This window comes from Canis aureus, chromosome 17, assembly GCF_053574225.1.
Source record: "Canis aureus isolate CA01 chromosome 17, VMU_Caureus_v.1.0, whole genome shotgun sequence".
Classification (NCBI taxonomy): domain Eukaryota; kingdom Metazoa; phylum Chordata; class Mammalia; order Carnivora; family Canidae; genus Canis; species Canis aureus.
In genome coordinates this window covers 12,607,277-12,630,134 of record NC_135627.1, presented here as the reverse complement: position 1 = coordinate 12,630,134, position 22,858 = coordinate 12,607,277, and the positions used below count along the sequence as shown (strand labels likewise).

The window sequence follows — 22,858 nt, the reverse complement described above, 5'->3', positions numbered from 1 at the left end:
CATAAGATTACATTTGCAGGTCTCCATCCTTCACCCTGGTTTTTCCTTGAGGTTGACATGAGCCTCAACAATTTTTGATGATTGCTTTCTAGTGGTTCCACAGAATACTACTGCTTAAGAATTTAGAATGAGTAACTCAAGAGTGCCCTAATAAAACACATGACCAAGAAATCTTAATTCCATATTGCAGTTTTATAGAAGGTCACCTTACAGAATACTCACAACTCCTCCACTTAGGTCAGCTATACCTTCATAGTTTCTTAATATAATGAATGGCATATCTAGATGCTGATATTTTGTCATGAAGTATTTTGCATGTGTTTTTATTGCTTTTACCTAATATATTTTTATATTTTTTCAAAGACTGTTTTAAATTTCCAATTACTCAGTGCAAATTTTTTAACCAACACAATTATAGATGTATTTAAAATTTTATCTCAAAAAGTTGCTAAGAATGCACATATGTATTTGTGTGACTTGTGTATACTCATACATACCCCATCCCATGCCCAACAGTTCTTCTTCTTTTTTTTTTTTTTTTTTTTTTTTTAGGGTGAAGGTGAAGGGCAGAGAAAGAATTTTAAGAATGCTGCATGCCCGGCACAGAGCCTGAGGTGGGGCTCAATCTCATCACCCTGAGATCAGTACTTGAGCTGAAATCAAGAGTCAGATGCTTTAATTGACTGAGCCACCCAGGTATCCCCTAAGCATTTAAAATATTTTTAAAAAAATAATATTAACCATTCCTATCCTCCAGTCAAAGTTTTATTGAGAGTCAAATGACTCATATCCTTGAAGAAGGAAGAGCTTGAAGATTATCTTATGTAATACCACATGGGGTAAAACAAAGTCACACCCCTAAGAGGCTGTGTCTCTAACACCACAATTAGTAAAGAATCAGCTGTAGGTGTCCAACTACTTACCACTCGGTAATTATTGGGGGCCCATACTAGAAGGGTATGGCGATGGCCCTGCTCAAAGTTATAAGTCACTGGAATGACTGGTGATCCAGTGGAAGAAATGTTTATACTTGTCAGTTTGTCTACATCAAAAGTCATAAATCCATCTGACTGTAATGAGAGAAAAGGAGTTATAGTTAATACCCTGGATTCTTGTTCTGCACTGTGTAACTAAACATTATCATGGCATATTATTTGACACCCCCAGTTCACAGTCATACAGACCAAAAAATGCCTTGTGGGAGTGACATTGGTTTGTCTTGGCCCCCCACTCACCCTTACAGATTCTGTCATGAAGTTGTTTAGTGTTATACAAGAATTATACTTTTCGCATAGCATTTTACTTTCCATTTTGTTTTATGAAAATAAACATTCTGGAAATAATTTCTGCCACTGGGCAAAGTATAGTACTAGGGATGAAGTAATAACCCTGAGGAAAATCAGTACTGGGCTGCTCCAAGTACCAGTCAGATTTTCTTTTGTCTTCAAGGTCATCAGTTTGGTAAGATCTAAGGGAGTAGTTCTTAACCGTGGCTGAACAGGAATGAGACCAATTAAAGCAAAATCTCTGAGGTATCAGAATTATCAGAGCTCTCCAGGTGATTCTAATGTGGACTCAAGTTTGGGAGCCTCTAGTTCAGACCAGTGGCCATCCAGATTAGGGTTTTGCAACCTTAGCACTGCTGACATTTGGGGCCAGATAAGTCTTTGTGATGGGACCATGTGTCAGCAACCCTGGCTTCCTACATATGAAATGCCAATTGCATGCTCTGAGTAGTGACAATGAAAAATGTCTCCAGAAATTGCCAGATGTCCCTAAGGGGACAAAATAGCCCCTGGTAGAGAACCACTGACAGATCCTTGCTGTTTAAAGTGTGGTTCCACTCACCAACAGTGGCAACTGTCACCTGAGAGAGAGCATGTTAAAAAAAGCAGAATTTCAGACCTTCTAATTCAGAATCTGCATTTTACAAGCTCCCCCCAGTGATTCACATGCATATTAAAGTTTGAGGCACACTGGTCTAGAGTGATGCCAAAATGAGACTAAGATACTAAGACATTTCAGTTCTAGGCTTGTTGTAGGAATTAAATAAAGATTAAATAGATCAGTTTCTTCAAATCCTAATATGACTCAGGTCAGAAGATAAAAAAAGGAAAGTTGCATTTCCTTCTACTTACTTGACTCATTTGGCTAACTGTCACCACCGTTCCAGGAAAAGATACATTCATGGCACCATTTCCTATATTCAGTACTTTGATTTGGACTTCATTTTGTTTGGGGAAGACTGGAAGAGTTTTCTGAGCAAAATAAAAGAAAATTGGTGGTGATGCCTTCTATGCATACTGAAGATAAGCGTGGCCCTGGCACTGCAATGCCACCATCCCAGCCCTCCAGCCATGGAAAGCTGCCCTGGCTGAGATGCCAATTCCCTGCCCCCCGCTCCCCACCCAGAACCTCCATCACTTGCCTCATGGCACCCATAGGAAATGATGTTGGCACAGAACATGGAATCACAAAGTAGTCACAAAAAGGCTGCTCCTGCTCTTAACACCTCCAGATCAAAGGATGCTTGGTTATGAAACCTCCTATCTGAGGGAGTCAGAGTAAACACAACCCAAACCAAGTTGGTCTTGTGGCACATGAGATCTGCTCTCCTGCGAGGCCAGCATCATCCCCTATAACTCTGGGAGCCTAGAGCACAGCCCTGACTGGTGCCCTAAACATCCTTTCACAACTGCTCTGTGCCTCTTGCCTCCACACGGTTTCTTCAGGGTTTCTGCCTTTTTTCCTAGTGTTCTCACTCATATCCCAGTGTCCCTGAAGCAATCCATTCTATTTTATTCTAGAAGTCTGTCCTAGTTCCACAATTCATTTTGCACAAAGCTAGCTATGTTCAGGAGCAAGTGGCTGTACTCATATTCACAGGAGCACTATTCACAGTAGGCAAAACATGAAAGCAACCCAAATGTCCATTTACAGATGGACAAACAAAATGTGGTTCATCCAACACCAGACTATGGTTCCACTTTAAAAAAGGAGATTTTCTGACACCTGCTACAACACGGATGAACCTCGGGGACATTACGCTTGGTGAAATAAGCCAATCACAAAGCACCGATACTGTACGAATCCACTGACATGAGGTACTTGGAGTAGACAAACCCATAGACACAGAAAGTAGAAGGGGGATAGCCAGGAGCTGCGGGGAGGGGAAATGGGGAGCTGTTTTCCAAGGGCCACTGAGTTTTAGTTTTGCAAGATGAAAAGTGTTCTGGAGACGGGTTACGCAACAACGTGAACGTATTTAACGCTACTGAAAGGCACGCTTGGAAATGTGTAGGATGGTAACTTTTTGTTATGTCTATTTTATCACAATTGAACATTTAAAAAGAGAAATTAAAAAAGAGAGAGAAGGAGGGAGGGAGAGCTAAAGACAGAAACAGAGAAAGACAAAGAGAAAGACACACACAGAGACAGGAGGAGGGGAGAGGGGCGGGAGGACGGTGCTTCCTGCCGGTCTTACACATGACAAGCACCCACCCGTCCCTAGCCTGGCCTCAGACTGAGGGTGCTAGGAGTCCGGGGTGGGGGTGCCACTGTGGGTCCCGCATCTACAAGGACTGGCCTGGGAACCGACATCACTAGAAACATTAGGCTACAAAGGCATCTTCCCAAAGACAACTGACACATTTTCCAAGTGCTGCTTGTTTGTGACTGATGGACTTCTCACCAGGCTTCCCAGGAGTTCAGATGGCGAAAGAGCAAGTTCTATGAACTCCCGCTCCCATTGTAAAAGCGGGGTCAACAGGAACTCCCCGTGTGACTGCCATCCACCTCCCTGCTGCTTGCACCCACCCGCTGGCCCCCTCCTCCAGGCCGCCCTCTTCCTGGTGATGAGCACCCACAGTGCGTGCTGCCTGATAGGGACCACCTTGCCCCCGTGGCACATCCACGTCGGCCCTGGCGCCCACAGTCTGTGGGCAGACACCAAAGCCTCCCCGCAGTCCTGGAAAAAGACTTCTCTGGATGTTCCACCCGACCCGCAGGAAAGGCCACTGGGGATCCAGAGGACAACTCACATCAATTTCCAGCTGAACAATCGCCGCCATCACGAAGGCCATGGAAGCCAGGAACATTCCAACTGTCATCCTCTTCAAGGAGCTGGGAGACAAGTTGAAGAGTGGCTCTCAGCCAGCTTCACACAAGCGAGCTAATGATAACACTCCCTGCCCACCATCTGCCCAAACAAAACTAACTTCTCTACAAAAACACCCATTGAAAATGTCTCGCTCTCTTATTTATCATTAAGACTAAGAAGGATAAAAGTAATGCAGCTTCTTATCTGCATTTTTAAAAAAGATTTTATTTATTTATTCATGACAGACACAGAAAGAGAGAGAGAGAGGCAGAGACACAGACAGAGGGAGAAGCAGGCTCCATGCAGGGAGCCCAATGTGGGACTCGATCTTGGGATTCCGGGATCACGCCCTGGGCCAAAGGCAGACACACAACTGTTGAGCCACCCAGGGATCCCTCTTATCTGCATTTTTACATTTAATTTCTAGAAACTATAGCTCCGGTGATACATTGGATGATAGTTAATGTTTCTATCATCTACATATATGAAAAGCTTTAATTAGAAGCTTTTCAGGTTGCCATTAATAGTACTTTTATTTGAAGGGAAAATTTCCAGAAACATCAGCGCATAGGCTTCTAATTCAAAAATAATTCTTTTAAAACCCCATTACATAGGTGGTGTGGTGGGAGGGAAGATATTCTTTCCATTGAGGCACCAAAAGCTGTAGGGAATGCAGTGTTAGCAAAGCCCTAGGACTCAGAGAGCCTAACCCAAACCTGCCAGTCACCTACGTGAAATTGAAGCCACATTTTGCAATCAGAGGGTACACCACGGCATCCATGATGGGGACCATGATGACAATCAAGATGGCATTCACAGTCTACGGGTGAAGTGGGAACGAACCATTAGCTCTTGTCTCAAAGGTGCCTTTGAACTCAGAAAGCAACTTAAGTATTTGTTCCTACCTGCATCTGATCTGGCTGAACTTCAAGAAGTCCCTAAAAAGAGAGGGGGAAGGTGTCACTGATAAGTTCCCATAGATGATCAGCTGGAGGAATGTCATGACAGGGAAGGGGAAAGGGGGCCAGGGGATTAGAGCAAAGGAATAGTGACCAGGGAGGTGGAGAAGCTTGATATCCCCAAACTTACAATTTTCCCACTCATAGCTGTTGCTTGCAGTGTCCACCTGGAGCCCTTAAAAACAAATACGTTTGCTGTGTCATTTGGGAACATGAGTTTTAAACATTTTGCAAGACAGGGTTGAGTCTTTTCCAGATCAGGAATGAAGTCTGAAATGTTCTGGGATTTAAATGTTTTTTTCAACATCCCAAGTTATCTCCCAGCTCCACTGTAATACTGGGTAAAACCAAACAACTTGCATTTCTGCTGTACAAATCAACACAACATATAGTTCTCCTAACCCAAGAGAAGAACCTACAGAGCACCACTCTGAGACACAGCTATCCTAGGAAGGACAAAGATGCGTGTGTGAGGCCTGTTGGAATGCATGGCATCATCTGCAAAGTGGGGCAGCTATGCACACGGAGTATATACTATGTTCACTGGCATCACAGCTTCAAGAACATCATTATTATTTAGGACCATTTTTGACAGTCTGGGCTGTCCTGAAGTGGAAAGCCATCAAGAAAGCGATGGATTTAAACCTGGGCAGCCCAGTTAAGTTTGATCTGTTTTGTATAAAGACGACTCAGGACTGTAAAAATATACATGATTATTTCCATGGAGGACTGAACACATAAAGTTTTCAACATAACCTAGTCACTCTGTTTAGAAGGCATCATGGAAAGTCAGGAAATATATCACTGCTTGAATTCTTTTTTTTTTTTTCTTTAAATCTCTGCACTCAACCTGGGGCTCGCACTTATGACCCCAAGATCAAGAGCCACATGCTCTACCTACTGAGCCAGCCAGGATCCCCACAGGCTTACTAGGGAGGATTTCCCTTCCAGAAGGGTTATGGAATCCCCCTAGCCACAACAGCTAAAACGTGATGAGTGTATTTCTGGTGCAAGTCTGATTCCAAGAGCTGGTTCCTATTCAACATGCAAAACTGTGTTCCTGTGTTTAAGATGCTAATCTAAATCCCGTACTTACAAATAAAGAGATTAATGTGTTCACTCAAATTTTTTCTAAGAGATGTTTTGCCCTTATAATGATCCTGCCTACACAATAAAACCATCTGCCATTTGTAAAGTTTTTTAAAGCTCCAGTTTCTAAAAGAAACAATATCTTATTACTTTGCTGAGTATCATGCAGTGAGTTGTTTAACTCAAATCTGAAAAATTCCTCCAGCGGTGGGAGCAAGAGCAGGGCGACAAGGCAGCAGTCTGGGTTCTACTTCCTTGCTCTGGTCAGAATGACTTGAGCAGTCATTTTACATCCCTGGATGGTGCTTCTAGTTTAAGTATTCCATTTTAGAGTAAGAGGTATCAAGCGCCTCTCAGCTTCAATATTCTATGGATCCCATAAAAGGCAATATTATATATCCTCTGAGCATACTGTATCAGAAAAACTCTTTATTCTCAGATTGACTGGTAGGAGTCCTAGATAATAATAATAATAAAAGATTTTATTTATTTACTTGAAAGAGGGAGAGAGTGAGTGAGAGAGCATAAGTAGGGGAAAGGGGCAAAAGGAGAGGGCGAAGGAGGAGCCAGGAGCCCAAAGCAGGGCTTGATCCCAGGACCCTGAGATCATGACCTGAGCTAAAGGCAGATGCTTAACCAACTGAGCCACCCAGATGCCCCTGATAAGAGTCCTAGATACTTCGATCAAATCTTTCCAAAGTCTCCTTTACTTACCCACACCTAATTTTCCTCATTGTTTTGCAACAGAAATGTGGATAGAACCATCTAGAGTCTTTTTTTTTTTTTTAAAGAAATTCAGTGTGGGGTGCCTGGATGGCTCAGTGGGTTAAGTGTCTGATTCATGATTTGGGCTCAGGTCATGATCTCATGGGATGAGATCTCATGCGATGATCTCGGGTCATGAGATGGAGTACCAGGACAGCTCCGTGCTCAGCAGGGAGTCTGCTTACAATTCTCTTTCTCCCTCTCCCTCTCCCCATCCTCCAACTTCTGCATGTGTGCACTCTTCTCTCTTTCTCTCAAATCTTTTTTTTAAAGATTATTTATTTATTTATTCATGAGACACACACACACACACACACACACACACACAGAGGCAGAGACACAGGCAGAGAGAGAAGCAGGCTCTGTGCAGGGAGCCCGATGTGGGACTCAATCCTGGGTCTCCAGGATCATGCCCTGGGCGGAAGGCAGGCGCTAAACTGCTGAGCCACCGAGGCTGCCCTCTCAAATCTTTTTAAAAAGGAAATTCACTGTGATCTAACACTTAATAAATAAACAGAGAAAAAAGAAACCACTGGAGAATGTTTTTAGGAGCTAAATACTAGGTACCACCCCATTCATGGTAGTGCCCATAGAATATCTGTTAAAGACAGAAATTTGTATAGAAACACAGCTTCACACTACCTGCTGGTCAAACAGGGCCCAGAACATTGGGAGTGGGATGTACAAGAACATCACTTTTGTGACCATCTTAATTTGAGAGATGAGCCGCTCCTGTGGATAAAGTAGGAGAAGGACAAATCAGCCACGACCTGGGTCACTTATAGCTATCAGCAATGCTGTTTTTGTGTAGACATACTTGCACCCACAACCAAGCTGGGAGATGACTAATTGTTCCAAAGAATACCCCAGATTTCTTTGGAAAACTCAAAATTTCAGCCATTCAAAATGCTTAGGAGGCATTTTACTAGAGTTTAAATGTACTTCTAGTAAATGTAAACCCCACCACCAACCAGCTCTTCTGTTTTCAAATTAGTTATGTGATCACAACCACATATAATTAATGGCAGATTATGCCAAACAAAAGACTATGAAAGATAATATGGTTTCCAGATAAATTCTACCCATTGTTTATCAAGTTCTTCTCAATATTAAAAAATACTCTTGCATAGTCTTGGTTAAAACACTAATTGAATTTATAAGGATGCAACCAATAATTTTGTCCATGTAGCTGGAGTCCTACAGCCTAATTTGGACCATGGATGCTCTCCTTCTGGAGGAAGACCCCGGGACCACTGCAGCGATAATGACCCACTTACATCGTATTTCTCTTTAGCCCAGTCCAGCCAGTGCTCCCTCTTGGGAAACTGCTTACTCCGGTGCCTAAACCTATTTTTGAGGGCAAACTGAAGGAAAGAAGAAAAATCAAATTTCAAAACAGAACCGACCACTTTCTCAGGGAAATACATTTCAGGAAAACTGCCTTTAAAGGAAAACTAAGAGAAGATGGGTACAAAATTGTATATACTAGTATAATGATGATGCTAAGAGGCATAACCTGCATTTATTTCTAATCTCTAATGATGAGCCTTGGAGTGGAGTAAACAAAGTCATACCGTTACTACTTTACTCTCCAGGCCCTCTGGAGAGGAGTGTTCAATGGAAATATAATGTGTGCCACTTGTGATTTAAGTTTTTTGGTAGCCATATTAAACGTAATAGGGATAGACCTGAAACTGGTATAACATGGGTACATTAACTATACCAGAATTAGGACCATCTGGGTGGCTCAGTCAGTTAAGCATTTGCCTTTGGCTCAAGTCGTGATCCCAGGGCCCTGGGACGGAGCCCCTCAGCGGGCTCCCCGCTCAGCGGGGAGCCTGCTTCTCCCTCTTCCTCCTCTCCCTCCGCCCCTCTCCCTGCTCGTGCTCCCTCTCTCTTGCTTTTTCTCTCTCTCTCTCAAATAAATAAAATCTTAAAAAAATACCAGAATTAAAATAAAAATATACATAAGTAAAAAAAAGTAACAGGTAGATAGGTGAAATTAATTTTAAGTATGTTATTTAACTCCATAAGCCCCAAATATGATCTTAATATGTAATAAATTAACATTAAATGTAAATCAGTAATTAAATAATTATGTAAAGTTATTAATAATATTAAATGTTAAAACTGATGCGAATTTCTCCATTCTTTTTTCATGCCAGGTCTTCAAAATCCAGGGTATATTTTACACTTTTACACTTTTACAATTTGGATGCTCAATTTTTATCAGAAATATTTGACTGCATTTCCTTCTTATAAAACTTAAGTTTGGAAAAGTAAATTGACATACCTAAGTTGTCCCAAAGGTACTAAAAGTTTTCCACTCACTGAGCTGAGTACCAGTTTTAAAATTTAAGAGAACCCACTATACAGAAACACGTTCATAAGAAGTTATGTGACTTAAATTAATTTGAATGAAATCCATCCAATTTAAAATTTTGTTCCCAGTTGCCTTTGCCACATTTCAAACGTTTGACAGTCGTGTGTGGCTAGTGGCTACCATGCTGCATGGTGCATGTTCACTGGAAGTGCGGTGACATTGCAGCAAGAGAAGGCGATGGTACTGGTGGCCTGGGGACACACGTGTGAGTACAAGGCAGAGACTCAAAGGTAAGGGCCAATTTTAGGATACCAGAAAGTCCCGTTCTTGAGACTCTTAATAGCTTCATGTCATTCTTTTGGAGTTTAAACTAAGTTGTCAAGTGCTTGTTAAGGAAGGTCTTGGAGAGAGAATTGGTAAGCTCCCCTTTTAGCTTAGAAAAAAACATTCATAGTGGGAATTGTTCTCATTTTAGGGGACAGTACAGAAGGAGGGAAGTTTTTTTTTTTTTTTTTTTTAGGAGGGAAGTTTTATGACCACGAGGAAGCGTTTATTTCACAAAGTGAAGTACACATGTATAATTTAATGCAATAAAGCCAAGTAAAGGGAAAGCAAAGGACTAAAATTGTTTTAAGGCTGTCTTTTCATCCACACATGTGGTTTTTAAAAAATAAATAAGTGACACATTTCCCCCAATTATGCAATATCTACATCCATTTAAAAAATGGGGGCTTGGGATCCCTGGGTGGCGCAGCGGTTTGGCGCCTGCCTTTGGCCCAGGGCACGATCCTGGAGACCCAGGATCGAATCCCATATCAGGCTCCCAGTGCATGGAGCCTGCTTCTCCCTCTGCCTGTGTCTCTGCCTCTCTCTCTCTCCGTGACTATCATAAGTAAATAAATAAAAATTAAAAAAAAAAGTATTAAAAAAATGGGGGCTTTATAGGGCAGAAGGTTATTTGATTCCTTTTTTGAAAGATTTCCTACAATCAACATTTATTTCCTGCCTTTAAATATGCCTGCATGCACATATAGCACATAGATTCATAGGGAAGAAACCACATCCTGCATGCTGCTGTCACCAAATAGTCTTTGAAAACAAGGCTTCGGATGGCTGCAGAGCACGGCCGGATGTACCATAAGTCAAGCACCATTCTTCTGTTTCCAGAAACTTGGTAGTGTTGTGAATTCTTGCTGCTATAAATATGGTTGATAATCTTCATATGTGAATCTCTGTTCATTTTGCATGTTCATTTTATTTATTTATTTATTTGTTTATTTATTTATTTATTTATTTATTTTAAAATTTTATTTATTTGAGAGAGAGAGAGAGAGAGAGATCATGAGCAAGGGGAAAGGGCAGAGGGAGAAGCAGACTCCCCACTGAGCAGGAAGCCCAATGTAGGGCTCGATCCCAGGACCCTGGATCATGACCTGAGCCCAAGGCAGATGCTTAACCAACTGAGCCACTCAGGTGCCCCTTGCATGTTCCTTTTTTAAACTATTATTTTCTTAGCCTTAATTCCTGAAATTTTCATGGCTGACACTTTCCACACTTCAGACCCTTGACAGGGTACTGAACCACGTCTCTCTCCTTTTGCTTCATGGCCTCCTGACCAACATCAGCCATGGACTGCTGGTCAGATAGCTTTAAAGTGTTCTGCTTTGCCTTTCTTTGCTGATCTAATGAACAGTTCAAGAGTCCTTTCTATCCCTCCCTGCTCAAGTTCTGTTTGTGTTCCTTTCCATCTGGTGAGTTTTACAAGAAACTGCAGTTTCCTGAAACAGCTAAGAACACTAATAAAGACATTGAAAGAAAAGTCAACGCTCCATTGCATTTTACTTTAAAGGAGATAGAGGGTTCTGGAATGACTCAATGGCATGCAGAGAGGGGGCTACCAAAATACTTACACCAATGCACTTGACAACTTTACCCATGACATTACCCTGGGGCTGAAACTTCTTGTACATTCCACTGCCAATGACAAATACAACTGGGAAGGCAAAAGAAGATGCGTTAACAAGGCGTTTGACAGAAACACCTGTGACCTAGAAGATGTGCTTTTATTTGAGTTATCAGCTTGTTTTAGAAACACTGAGATTACCCACATAATGGGCTTGCTGACCTATCTCCCCATGTAGAAAGTGCTTTTGATCCTAACGATCACTGGAGCTTCTGAGCGATGTTACAGATGTTACACTCATGTTCTCGTATACAAACACTGAAGCCTATTACTACTCCCCACACCTCGGGGCAGCTCACAGACACTCAGTGAAGCTATCTACCCACACAGTCTACCCTCAGTAAAGGGAGACAAAGGGATAGATGCTTTTGCATAATGGATCAGTGCATAATTCCATAAAGACAGAAATCATGGCTTTGATTTCCTGGTGGCAATGGCAGAAAAGTTTCTTCTTTCCTTATCAATATTCAGAAAAAAAAGGAACTAATTTGTTAAAGCTTTTTCTTAATCATATGTGGTTAAATTCATGGTACAGAAACACAGTTGGGGTTATTTGCCTCTGCAGCTACAGTTTTATAAAAGTAAAAGCATTTCAGGGGCGCCTGGGGGCTCAGTCTGTTAAATGTCCGTCCGACTCTTGATTTCAGCTCAGGTCATGATCTCAGGGTCATGAGATGGAGCCCTACATCGAGCTCTGAGCCCAGTGCTGAATATGCTTGTCCCTCTCCCTTCCCCTCTGTCCCTTCTCTCCCTCCACCTCTCTAAAACAAATAAAATCTTAAAAAAAAAAAAGCATTTTACAACGAGATAATTCTTCCACGGATCTTCTTAGAGAAGGTTTTTGTTTTTTCTTTGTAACAGAGAGAGTAAGAGGGGATCCCTGGGTGGCTCAGCAGTTCAGCGCCTGCCTTTGGCCCAGGGTGTGATCCTGGAGTCCCAGGACCGAGTCCCACGTCGGGCTCCCGGCATGGAACCTGCTTCTCCCTCTGCCTGTGTCTCTGCTTCTCTCTCTCTCTATGTCTATCATAAATAAATAAATAAAATATTTTTTTTAAAAAAGAGAGAGAGAGTAAGAGCTGGAGAGGGGAGGGGCAGAGGGAGAGATAAAATCTTGAGCAGGCTCCATGCTGGGCAGGCTCCAATTTGAGGCTCAATCTCACAGCTCTGAGATCATGACCTGAGCCAAAATCAAGGGACAGATGCTAAACTGACCAACCACTCAGGTGCAACTAGAAAAGACATATTGCAAAAATAGCTTAGAAAAATGCATTCCTGCAGGAGACCCTGAAAACACAATACTTATACTAGGATTTCTGATTATCTACTCGCACAATTTAATAATTTAAAAGCACTGATGGACGGGCAGCCCGGGTGGCTCAGCGGTTTAGCGCTGCCTTCAGCCCAGGGCCTGATCCTGGAGAACCAGGATCGAGTCCCGCATCAGGCTCCCTGCATGGAGCCTGCTTCTCCCTCTGCCTCTGTCTCTGCCTCTCTCTCTCTCTCTCTCTCTCTGTCTCTCACGAATAAATTTTTTTAAAAATCTAAAAAAAAAATTTAAAAGCACTGATGGACTGATGGATTGATGGAGTGCTGCTTGTTTTCCTCATTTTGAGGGCCTGAGATTTTGATAAGTGCCAACTCAAGCGTAACTCCAAGTATGTGCCTGTTTTATAGCTGAAGAAAGAGAAGTTCATTTGTACCCTCACCTAATGTCTCTTCCTCAATCCAGATGTGGAAGGCAAAGATGCCCTATAGATTGAGTCTACTCTTCTTTGCCAACTAATTTTTTTTTAAAGATTTTATTTATTTATTCATAGAAACAGAGAGAGAGGTCTCCAGGATCACACCCCAGGCTGCAGGCTGCGCCAAACCGCTGCGCCACCGGGGCTGCCCGCCAACTAATATTTTAATCTTTAAGCTTCTGATTAACTTAAGCCTAATTCGAGCACAAGATTGTTGCCAATAGAAACTTCTAGAAACAGTGTTGATGCATAGGATTTGGCCTGTTCTCAATTCCTCCATAAGAAAAAAGCATAATCTTAGTTAGTTTGTTTATTTATTTATTTGAAGAGCACATGAGTGTGGGGCAGGGGTAAGGGAGGAGGCGTAGAGGGAGAGAGAAAATCTCAAGCAGACTCCCCACTGAGCACAGAGCCCCCCACAGGACTTGATCTCAGCACCCTGAGATCATGACCTGAGCCGAAGGCAGATGCTTAACCAACTGAGCCTCCTGGGCACCCCTCTAATAGGAACATTTGAAGATGATACATTATGGAAATCTAGATACTCATTGGAAGTATTTGAACGGCAGCTGACCCTGGTCGCCATGTGTTCCGGCAAGCTAGAGATGAGCACATATGAGTAAGCACAAAAGCTTCTGGCCATGGGGTCACCTTGTCTAACAGATCCTGTCACTTTCATCTTAGTCTCCTAAATAGTATCAAACTTTCAATGTCCAGCTCAATAGATCTTGTTTCCCGTAATCCCTTTTTTCACCTTCTTTCCTCTGAAGCAATATACCAACTCTGATTCTCAGAGCATGGGAATTATTATTACAACTTATTCCATGAGCTTTTAAAAATTGGTTGTAATAATGTAAGGGTTTCACCTGATCATAGGATTATATTAATTCAACTGATTTCTACTTACTCAGAGATACGGCCATGAGAGCAGCAGGAACCCCAAATGCCAGTGGGTAACAAGCTTTCTGACTGTAAATTCCACATTCGTGAACTGAAGAGAAATGACAAGATTAAAATTCATTATGGTGTTGGTAATGCTTAGATGGTTATCATTTTTAAAAATCCTCAACTGGTTATTACATATTGTTTTCACTTAATGTTCTAGACTTATCCATGTGCCTTAGTGATTTCATTGCCAGCTGAGTCAAGCAGCTTTATAGTAGAAAGAGCAGGTGATGAACACAGTTTCTAATCTTAGTTCCTAAATAGGTGTCTGTTACTAGACAAGCCAAAATCAGTGGGAACCCTTCTGTGGATTTTCTTAGTTAGGGAGATAAAAATGACCTGGATACAATAACTTAAGATCAGGGACTCAGTAAATAAAATCAAAAGTACCCTTGGATATCAACATTGTGTGTTCCTGAATTCATGGTAATTATTTTTTTTAAGGTTTTATTTATTTATTCACGAGAGACACAGAGAGAGAGGCAGAGACAGAGGCAGAGGGAGAAGCAGGCTCCCTGCGGGGAGCCCAAGGTGGGGATTCGATCCCAGGACCCCGGGATCACACCCTGCACCGAAGGCAGACAGATGCTCAACCACTGAGCCATCCAGGTTTCCCAAATTCATGCTAATTAGAAAGCAATTAGATGGTCCAGGGAAGGGGTCAATAAACCAGATAGTAAATATTTTAGGCTTTGTGGATGATTCAGTCTCTGTCCCAACTACCCAACCCTGATTTTGTAAGATGAAAGCAGCCATAGACAACACACAAATGGATGGTCTTGTCCAGATTTCTGGATTTGGCCTATTGGCCATAGTTTGCTAACCCCTGACTGCAGATCTATTCTAGCTCTGAAATCCTAGGATTGGTAAAGGAGAAAACTTCAGATTTTGGAAGGAGCAATAGATTATTGGAAATTGTTCAATGGAATGGAGCCTCCAAGAATAATATGATCTGAAAGGGGCTTGACTTTGTCTTTGAATAGCTATTTCATAGTTCTGTAGAGAAAGAAGTTAACTTGTAGAAAGTTGATAGTTATGCAAATGTTTCTCATTCAAAGCTGTACAAATGATTCCAGTTCATGGAATGCAAAAGGACTCTTCCCTCTGTGAAGAATGTCAATCTCTATCAGTCAAATCTTTAATTTAACTGATTATGGCTGTATTCCAGTTTCCTCATCATTAATAAGTCATGTAAAATCATGGCACATGCTCACTTCATATTTGTGTGAGAGCCACAATTTTGCCTTTAAAATTGCCCTTTTTAACACATTTTGCAATTCAAACTTGCATAGTACATATTCTAGTAGAAATGGAGGCAGGGGGAGGGGAGGGAAAAGAATGAAGGCTATTAAATGTTTATATGAAACAAGTTGGAATGGGGTTTAAGTGTCATCTTCACGCTACTATTCCATGCAGAGATACATAAATCCCCACAAAATATTTTCTTTCATCATTTAATCTACTTTGCAGCGTGACCGCCCTGGTGCTGGTTGGTCTAATCTGTCTTGGAATATTCCCTTCTACGTGGGAAACTCACAAACTCTCAGTGAAGTGTCAGTGAACACAAAAATCTGCAAGCTGTTGATAGCTGCTGTCTCATTTTCTTTCCTGGGCGGTTCTTTTAGAAATAGTTGAGAGGAGAGGAATGCAAAGGGTAAAGCCTCGCCCATTCCTAACTCCCTGAACATCACTGGGGAGCAAAGCTTGAAAGCAAAAATGTCAACTAGGACCTATCCAGGTGTGGTTTCCAAATAGCACCTCTTGTCTTATCCTTTACCGTGAATGAAGACTTTGCATTAACAATAAATTTAGAGAAATCCATTGCTATGCTGAGGACGTTTTCGATTCTTCAGTGGTCTTTGGGATAAGGGGGGAGGGTCAAAAAAGATTAGAAAAGACAAGAAGCTCATCTTCTGGATTTCCAAGTATGTAACATGTATCCAACAACGGAAGTATAGCAGGACAAAATGAACATGAGAACAAAACAAGAACTTAAACTTTCCATCTGAATTTCTCTCCATAATTAAAAAGAGGAAAACAAAAATCCCCTTCAGATATGTTTTACCTCTGAGCATGGGAGTGACAATAGTGGAAATCAAGCTTCCAGCATTAATGGCCAAATAAAAGATGGAAAAGAATCTGTTTCTTTGTTTTTCCTGTAATAAAAAGGAAGAAGTTTACAATATGACTTCGGTTATGCATTCAAGTGATAAAATGTAGCTGATGATCTGCTTTCACTTCTAACTTAACCAAAAGGTCAGTCAGTGTCCTGCTTTCAAATGTCCTTGAAAAGAATCAAATGGAGAATAGACTTTGTGTGTGTGGAACGTGATTCCTGGTTGTTTACAGTTCATTTATGTAATTTCTGAGAAGGTACATGATCTTACCTGGCCCTCTTCAAACTGGTCTCCACCAAATGCAGACACACAGGGCTTTATTCCTCCAGTTCCCAGAGCTATCAGGGCCAGGCCAATCATGGACAGTGCCCTAGGGAAAGGAGAGGGGTTATTGCAGTAATGTGAGATTCTTTTTTTTTCTTTTTTTTTTTTTAGTAGGCTCCATGCCTCGTGTAGAGCCTAACGTGGGGCTGGAATTCACAACCCTGAGAGGGAGACTTGAGCTGGGATCAAGAGTCAGATGCTTAACTGCCTGAGCCACCCAGGTGCCCCCTGTTTGCCTCTTAATAGCACTTGTGCTCTGCGCTGCCACTCCAAGCATTTTAAATGACCACAAAACACGGCCAATTGGATGTGATATTCCCTGTGCTCTTGTGAGAGTTGTAGGTATGCTATAATATTAACTCCATGAAACAAACCAAGTAGCTAAACTTTCTTGAGTACTTCTCACTGGAGTACTTCTACACTTGCCATGTACTACTCAGACCCAGGCACGAGGTGGTAGTCTAGTCCCACACAAGATAGACTTTAGTAAAAATGGGACCTACCTGCAAAAGTTAAGACACTTACTCAAGGTCACACAACCAGTACAGGGCACAGTCAGCATTTGAACCCACTTAGCCTGGCTCCAATATCCCTGTTCTTAAATGATATTGTAGAAGAGAATCCAGAGGCACGGGGAAGGTGAGCTACCCGGGCCTCATGGCTCCTCCATGGGTAGCTGGGAATCAGACATGGAAGTCTGAGCTGCTGACCTTGGGCATGCAGCCACTTCCTTCCACCAACCCAAGGCCCTGTGGGCACTGCAGGATTTGCTGAGAGGGACCTGGTCTAAACAGCAATCTGATTGACTAACAAACCAGAAATGCAGGAATTGCAGCAACTAATTTGGATTTCAATGATTATTTTCCCCAACTCATAAGATGGGTTTACTCATAGATTGCAGGAATTGCAGCAACTAATTTGGATTTCAATGATTATTTTCCCCAACTCATAAGATGGGTTTACTCATAGATTGGGGAACTGAGGCCCAAGCACAGGAAACAAAAAGAATTGTTGTAAGTTGTCTACTGGGTCAGACTGCAGTGATGGGAAATTAATCTCACAGAGGAGCATGTCAATTGTGCTTGCCATCAAGGACTCAAAACACAGGGCTGGAACAAATATTTATGAAGCCCAATTACTGAAAAATAAGCAGGAGCATGGTACAAGAAGACAACCATAGATACAGAGTCTTGAGGAAACCTGGCACAATCAGGGACCAAGGTCCTGGGAGCTATGTCCCTCTAGGGAAGATCAAGATTAATACCCCATTCTGTGTGCTGACCATGCCTCATGCTGAGATGTACCCAAAACGGCAAGCCATTAGGTGAGCAGTGACTCCAGAGAACTGTGGGGATGGTGACATACAAAGCCCCAACTCTTAGTCAACTAAACAATTTTAGTTGGGAGGAAAGGGCTCCTTACACTTATGGTGAAGTTCAAGGGAAAAGATGAGCCATTTGAGCACCAAGGAAACAACCAGTGTGTGTGTGTTGGGGGTGGGGGTGGGGAGGGCAGCAGTTAGCGTCTACTCACACATGCACGGACAGATTGTCAGGAGTTCCATCTTTGTTATAGTCTGTGAGGTCATTAATTGAGCTTACTGCAGTGACCGCCTGTCCAATTGTGTAGACAATGGAGAGTGACACGATTGTTCTGTGTTGAAAGGGTTAAGAGAATCCAAGTTAGTTGCATAAGAGCCGTCCACTTCCTCCTCTCCCACAGAAAGGCCTCCTGCTTCAAGATGCAAGAGCCTAGTCATCCGTATGCTTGTTCCTCAAACTTGGGTAAAGCTGGTAACTCTTGGAAAGGTAGCCTGCTGGAGGGTTTGTCGTCCAGCCAGCGAGTGTGGGGCAATATTGGCTGGAGTTGGTGGTGGGTGGGGAGCTCTGTTTCACCTTTGACCTACTTGAAAAACTCAATGTTTTCTTCTACCTAACTACCGAAGTGAGAACATCTATCATTGAACAGTGAGAGAGACTTATCTTGTGCCTGGTAACCAATATTTGGCCAGGAGTGGGCCATTGGTTATGGTTGAATTATATTGAATTCTTTTGGGATAGTCAGTGAATTTGGCCGAGAAGAGCCTCCACTTCCTTGATCATTAAGTCCTAGGACTTCTTGAAAACCGTCTATTGGGTACACTCTTGGAGCTGTTCCTTAGAAGTGGGTGAGTGCCCCCATGTCCTCTCTGTCCAGCGAGCAATGTGAGCCTTTCAGTGATTAATGATAGATGGTACTCCTGCTACTATTTCAAGAGGAGACAAAGATGTTATCACTGTTTGAAGGAGGAAAAAAACTTACCCGTGCTGCCTGCATTCCCACTGCTCAATGCCAGGCACTGTGTTAGACTCTGGGAATGGGATGCTCAGAGCAGAAACAGGGCCTAGCGGGCTCTCCTAAGGCTTTTTTGTGCCTTGATTCGTTGTTCCCACCATCCATCATCTCCAACCACAAAGCTTACGATTACTTTTGGTCTTATTTCTTAACAAGGACACTGTACATACTCACTTGAACTTTCCCAGCCAGGAGTCTGCGATCAGTGCGCCGAGGATCGGCGTCAGGTAGCACAGAGCCACAAACGTGTGGTAGATGGCCGTGGACAGATTATCGTCCCACCCGATGAACCGTCTGAAGTACAGAATCAGGAGTGCTTTTCGTGGAGGGCAAGGGGAGTGGGAGGGGAGACAAAGTTAGGAGCTGTGGAAACTCAGGCTTTTGACTCAAGGGGAGGAGGGTGAAAATCGTTACCTCTCATTCCATAGTAGGAAAATCTTTCACAGAACTCATTGACCACGATGAAGAAGATGCTCAAGGGGTAACCAAAGCAACCCTGACGAAAGGAAACAGTGTAGGATTGAAACATGCTCCCTGCTGGTGCAGTGTCACAAGTGAGTGCTAACGGCATGAGAAGTAGCTGGTGCATATTTAGTAACTTGTCAGTGACTGACCATCCAGAAGTCAGTCTGAAATTCTAGATTCTAGAAAAATCTAGAATATTCAACATTTTTCTTCCCTTACACTCCTCCCAGAGTGACAACAATGAAATAAAGCATCTGGTTTGACTGTTCATTGGAGGACTAGACACAGCGTGTATGCCCTAAAGAGAAGAAGTGCCACACCGAGACTCGGGACTGTCCCTGCACTGAATCACATGTATGACAGGCATTTATTGAGTGAGGGAAGCACAGCTGTGAACATTTAGGAGCAGAACAGAGCGAAGTTTGCAACATGAAGCTAGGTAGAGAAGGAAAAAACCGGATACTCACATATGACTTGGACATGCCTGAAAGAAAACCAAAAGGCCACCATTAAAGTCAAGTAATTAGAATATTTCTTGCTGAGCCCACACTCAGACCCTCTGACTTTCCAGGGCAGTGAGATGTGCCGTCCAGACCGGTCCAGCCCTTTCTGGCGAGTGGGGCCTGGCATCAGATTTTCTTCCAGTTTACCCCTCAGGCAATTCTCATTGTGGTCAGAATCGAGAGTCAGAGGCTCCGAGAATGGTGCCAGAAGCATTTTCTCCTTAAAACACTCTGAAGCCTGCTCATTGCCCTCGGGACGAAATCCAAACATCTTTGCATGCCCTTTACGGTCTCAGGAGGTCAGGGGGTTTGGAGAAGACTCGGTGGTGGGAGCATAAAATGCTTCCCGGTGCCTAAGGCCGGTGAGGATTCAGCTCCCATTGCCCTTCCCGTCAGGACCTTCCTTCCAGCCCCTTCCCCGCGCAGAGAGGACCCCTGGGATTCCCTCCTGTCAGTTTGCAGAGCACACTGGGGACCCGCCCGGAGTCCCGAATGCACAAGACGATGACTCCTGTGTCAGGAATTGCCCCTGCCCCTTCCTACACCTGTCAGAAATCTTGCCGTGGCATGACTCTCACAGAGCTGCATCTGCCCCCTGTGCTCCCAGAGAGCAACGGTTCGTATGTTTGACTCCCTTCTAGGGGTATCCATCTCCCCAACCCCAGCATCTTTTCCAGTGCCTACCCCCTAGCAGGGCCTTATTGTCAGAAGAGGGAATTAGGAGAGCAAGAAGAAAGGCGAGAGGCCAAGTGAGCCAGCGCAAACCAAGTGCCCTACAGTCGGCCTTCTAGGTCTTAGGTGTACCCTTCAGGCCCGGTGGCCCAGCCCCAGCTCTGGTCTCCCCTGAATTTTGACGAGAGCTGACCCATACCCTGTCTCAAGTCCTAACACCTTGTGGCACAGCACCAAGGTGCTGCCCTGTAGTTACGAGTGCCTGTCACATGCTGTGCCCTTTCCATGGGGTATCATCTCCCCTCACCCCTGCCGCCGACCAGATCTTAGAATCCTTTGTTTTGGGGGACCTTGAATATTCCCTGCCTCTATTACAAATCAGTGACCCCACACAATGGTCCTCAAACTTCATTGTGCCTCAGAATCACCGCAGGGCTTGTGGGAGGTGACCCAACCCCATGCCCACAGCTGCTGACTCTGAGGGTCTGGGGTGGCCCATGGAGTCTGCACTTCTCCCAAGTCCCACAGTGATGTCCCCGCTGGTTCAGGGACCACCCCCACCCCCGACCTCCCCCCACCCCAGGCTGTGATGTCCACGTGTCTGACTGATCTCCTTGAGGGGGTTTTATTGCTTCCCTGGCCCCCGAGCTTGCCCGCTGTCTGGAGCAGGAAGCAAACACAGAAGCGGGCCTGATGCCTCATATTCTCATTATGTGCAAACCCTGAGCCCAGGCCACGTAGACAAAAATCACGACTCAGCCTGAGGAACTCGGCTCTTGGCCCAGACCCAGGTGATGGTCGAGGCCCCCACCCCCCAGCCCCTCGTGGGCCGGGGCCTCGCTTCCTGACTCTGGTCACACTGTGCTGTGGGCATTGGCACTTCCCCGGCTCAGCATGGCCCCCGGCCTCACACCACAAGCTCTCACTTTTGCCCACTTAAGAGCAGTGGTGCTATTTTAGGCCTTGTCCTAAGGCGGGAAGGAACCTCTTCGGGCCTCTCACGGCCTCAGTCCCCACTCTTGCCATCTATAAAGTTCTGGAAAGAGATTCTTCAACACTAATAGCCTGGTTTTCTCCCCAGTTAGACTTCCCTGTGGGAAGGGGATGCTTTGAGGGTCAACGTGTGAAAGATGTGGGCACCGGGGCAGATGTGTGATGGAATCACTGGTTGCTTTCCAGCTGTGGCCGTGGGTGAGCCCAGCTTCCCTCTGGACAGCCCACCTGTCGGAGGAAGACAGCGCTATGCCCCTTACAGGCCTGTTGTAAGAGTTGTATGTGCGAAGCCCCATCCCAGGCCTGGTGTGTCGCTCAGGGAAGACGCTGCTACCTCAGAATCCTTGGCACCTCACATAGTGCTTTTCACAAGCTGGAGTCAAATGTTTGTTGAATGAACACGTATTCAAAGGACCAGTCGTATCGTCATCAAGTCCAGTGTTCAGATCCTGGCTCTGCCCGCCAGGCTCTAGCCTCCTCCTGCCCGTGAGGCTGCCCCACCTGCATCTCATCGCTGTCTGTCTGTCTTCTCCATCCCCCCGCCACATGGTTTAGCCTGTGGGGAGTCCTGCTAGGAGACCACAGGGTCAGGGGATTCCTTTCTGTGCCTCCTTCCCAAAATGTCATCTCAGACTGCTGTGTCCTCAAGGGACAGTCACTGCTTCTCTGAAGTAGGCCCTCCTCTCACACAACTCTCCGTCCAGACTTTGGTCACAGTTTTGTACCACCTCCTATAGGTGGTCACTGAGGCCACTCTTCTGGGCACCTGCATTGTTATTTATGGCTCCCTGCCCCCACCCCTCAGCCTTTTCTCAATTGTGTGTGCATGTGTGTGTGTGTGTGTGTGTGTGAATAACCACTCCTATTCTGAATGTGCCATCTGTGTCCAGATGGGACCGTGACTGGTACAGCCCACAAGCCAGCTTTCACTGCCAGACTGGAGAATGCCAACTCTCCAGTGCAATAAAAGACCCCATCAGAAACACATGCTTTTGAAGAACTGCACACAAACAACCTTGGCAATATTTGAGGCCCTGGTTCATTGCGGGGGTGCCCTGTCTGCTAGAGGAAACAGCAAGGCCATACGATGCTCTGCCTGCTTTCACTTCAGATAATGGGGTCTCACCAGTGTCTCCCAAAGACCAGACAAAAGCAAGCTGAGCACCGTCTGCCCAGGGCTCAGACTCATCCTTGCTATAGGCCTTTACAGGGAAGCAGGAGGGAGGTATAAACACCCAAGTCCAGGAGAAACAGCCCAGAGATTCCTTGCAACTGTTCCTTCCACATGGTTTCTCAGGATTTGGGTTTGCAAGGAAAGATTTCATCTGGCCAGCGTAGCACCTATAATTTTTTTTTTTAAAGTTTTATTCATTCATTTTAACGAGAGAGTGAGAGAAAGAGGGAGAGATAGTAGGGGGAGGCGCAGAGGGAGAGAGAATCTCAAGCAGACTCCTTGCTGAGCATACAGCCCAGTCGCAGGGCTCGATCCCATGACCCATGAGATCATGACCTGAGCCGAAACCAAGAGTCGGACATTTAATCAGCTGAGTCACCCAGGTGCCCCA

The 22,858-nt window shown here is 44.2% G+C and overlaps 1 protein-coding gene across 1 annotated transcript in view; it reads right to left on the bottom strand.

Annotated features, from left to right (window-relative positions):
• Positions 1 to 22,858, bottom strand: part of SLC15A1 (solute carrier family 15 member 1) — a 48,059-nt gene that overhangs the window by 13,705 nt on the left and 11,496 nt on the right. The window contains exons 2-17 of the mRNA XM_077854786.1: positions 19,593 to 19,609; positions 19,075 to 19,156; positions 18,835 to 18,976; positions 17,860 to 17,979; positions 16,273 to 16,372; positions 15,951 to 16,041; positions 13,848 to 13,931; positions 11,146 to 11,228; positions 8,190 to 8,276; positions 7,555 to 7,644; positions 5,189 to 5,233; positions 5,005 to 5,037; positions 4,831 to 4,919; positions 4,041 to 4,122; positions 2,139 to 2,258; positions 924 to 1,070 (exon numbers count right to left, since the gene is read on the bottom strand). Of these exons, the coding sequence (XP_077710912.1) occupies positions 924 to 1,070; positions 2,139 to 2,258; positions 4,041 to 4,122; positions 4,831 to 4,919; positions 5,005 to 5,037; positions 5,189 to 5,233; positions 7,555 to 7,644; positions 8,190 to 8,276; positions 11,146 to 11,228; positions 13,848 to 13,931; positions 15,951 to 16,041; positions 16,273 to 16,372; positions 17,860 to 17,979; positions 18,835 to 18,976; positions 19,075 to 19,156; positions 19,593 to 19,609 (1,412 nt within the window). The remainder of the gene's footprint in view (positions 1 to 923; positions 1,071 to 2,138; positions 2,259 to 4,040; positions 4,123 to 4,830; positions 4,920 to 5,004; positions 5,038 to 5,188; positions 5,234 to 7,554; positions 7,645 to 8,189; positions 8,277 to 11,145; positions 11,229 to 13,847; positions 13,932 to 15,950; positions 16,042 to 16,272; positions 16,373 to 17,859; positions 17,980 to 18,834; positions 18,977 to 19,074; positions 19,157 to 19,592; positions 19,610 to 22,858) is intronic.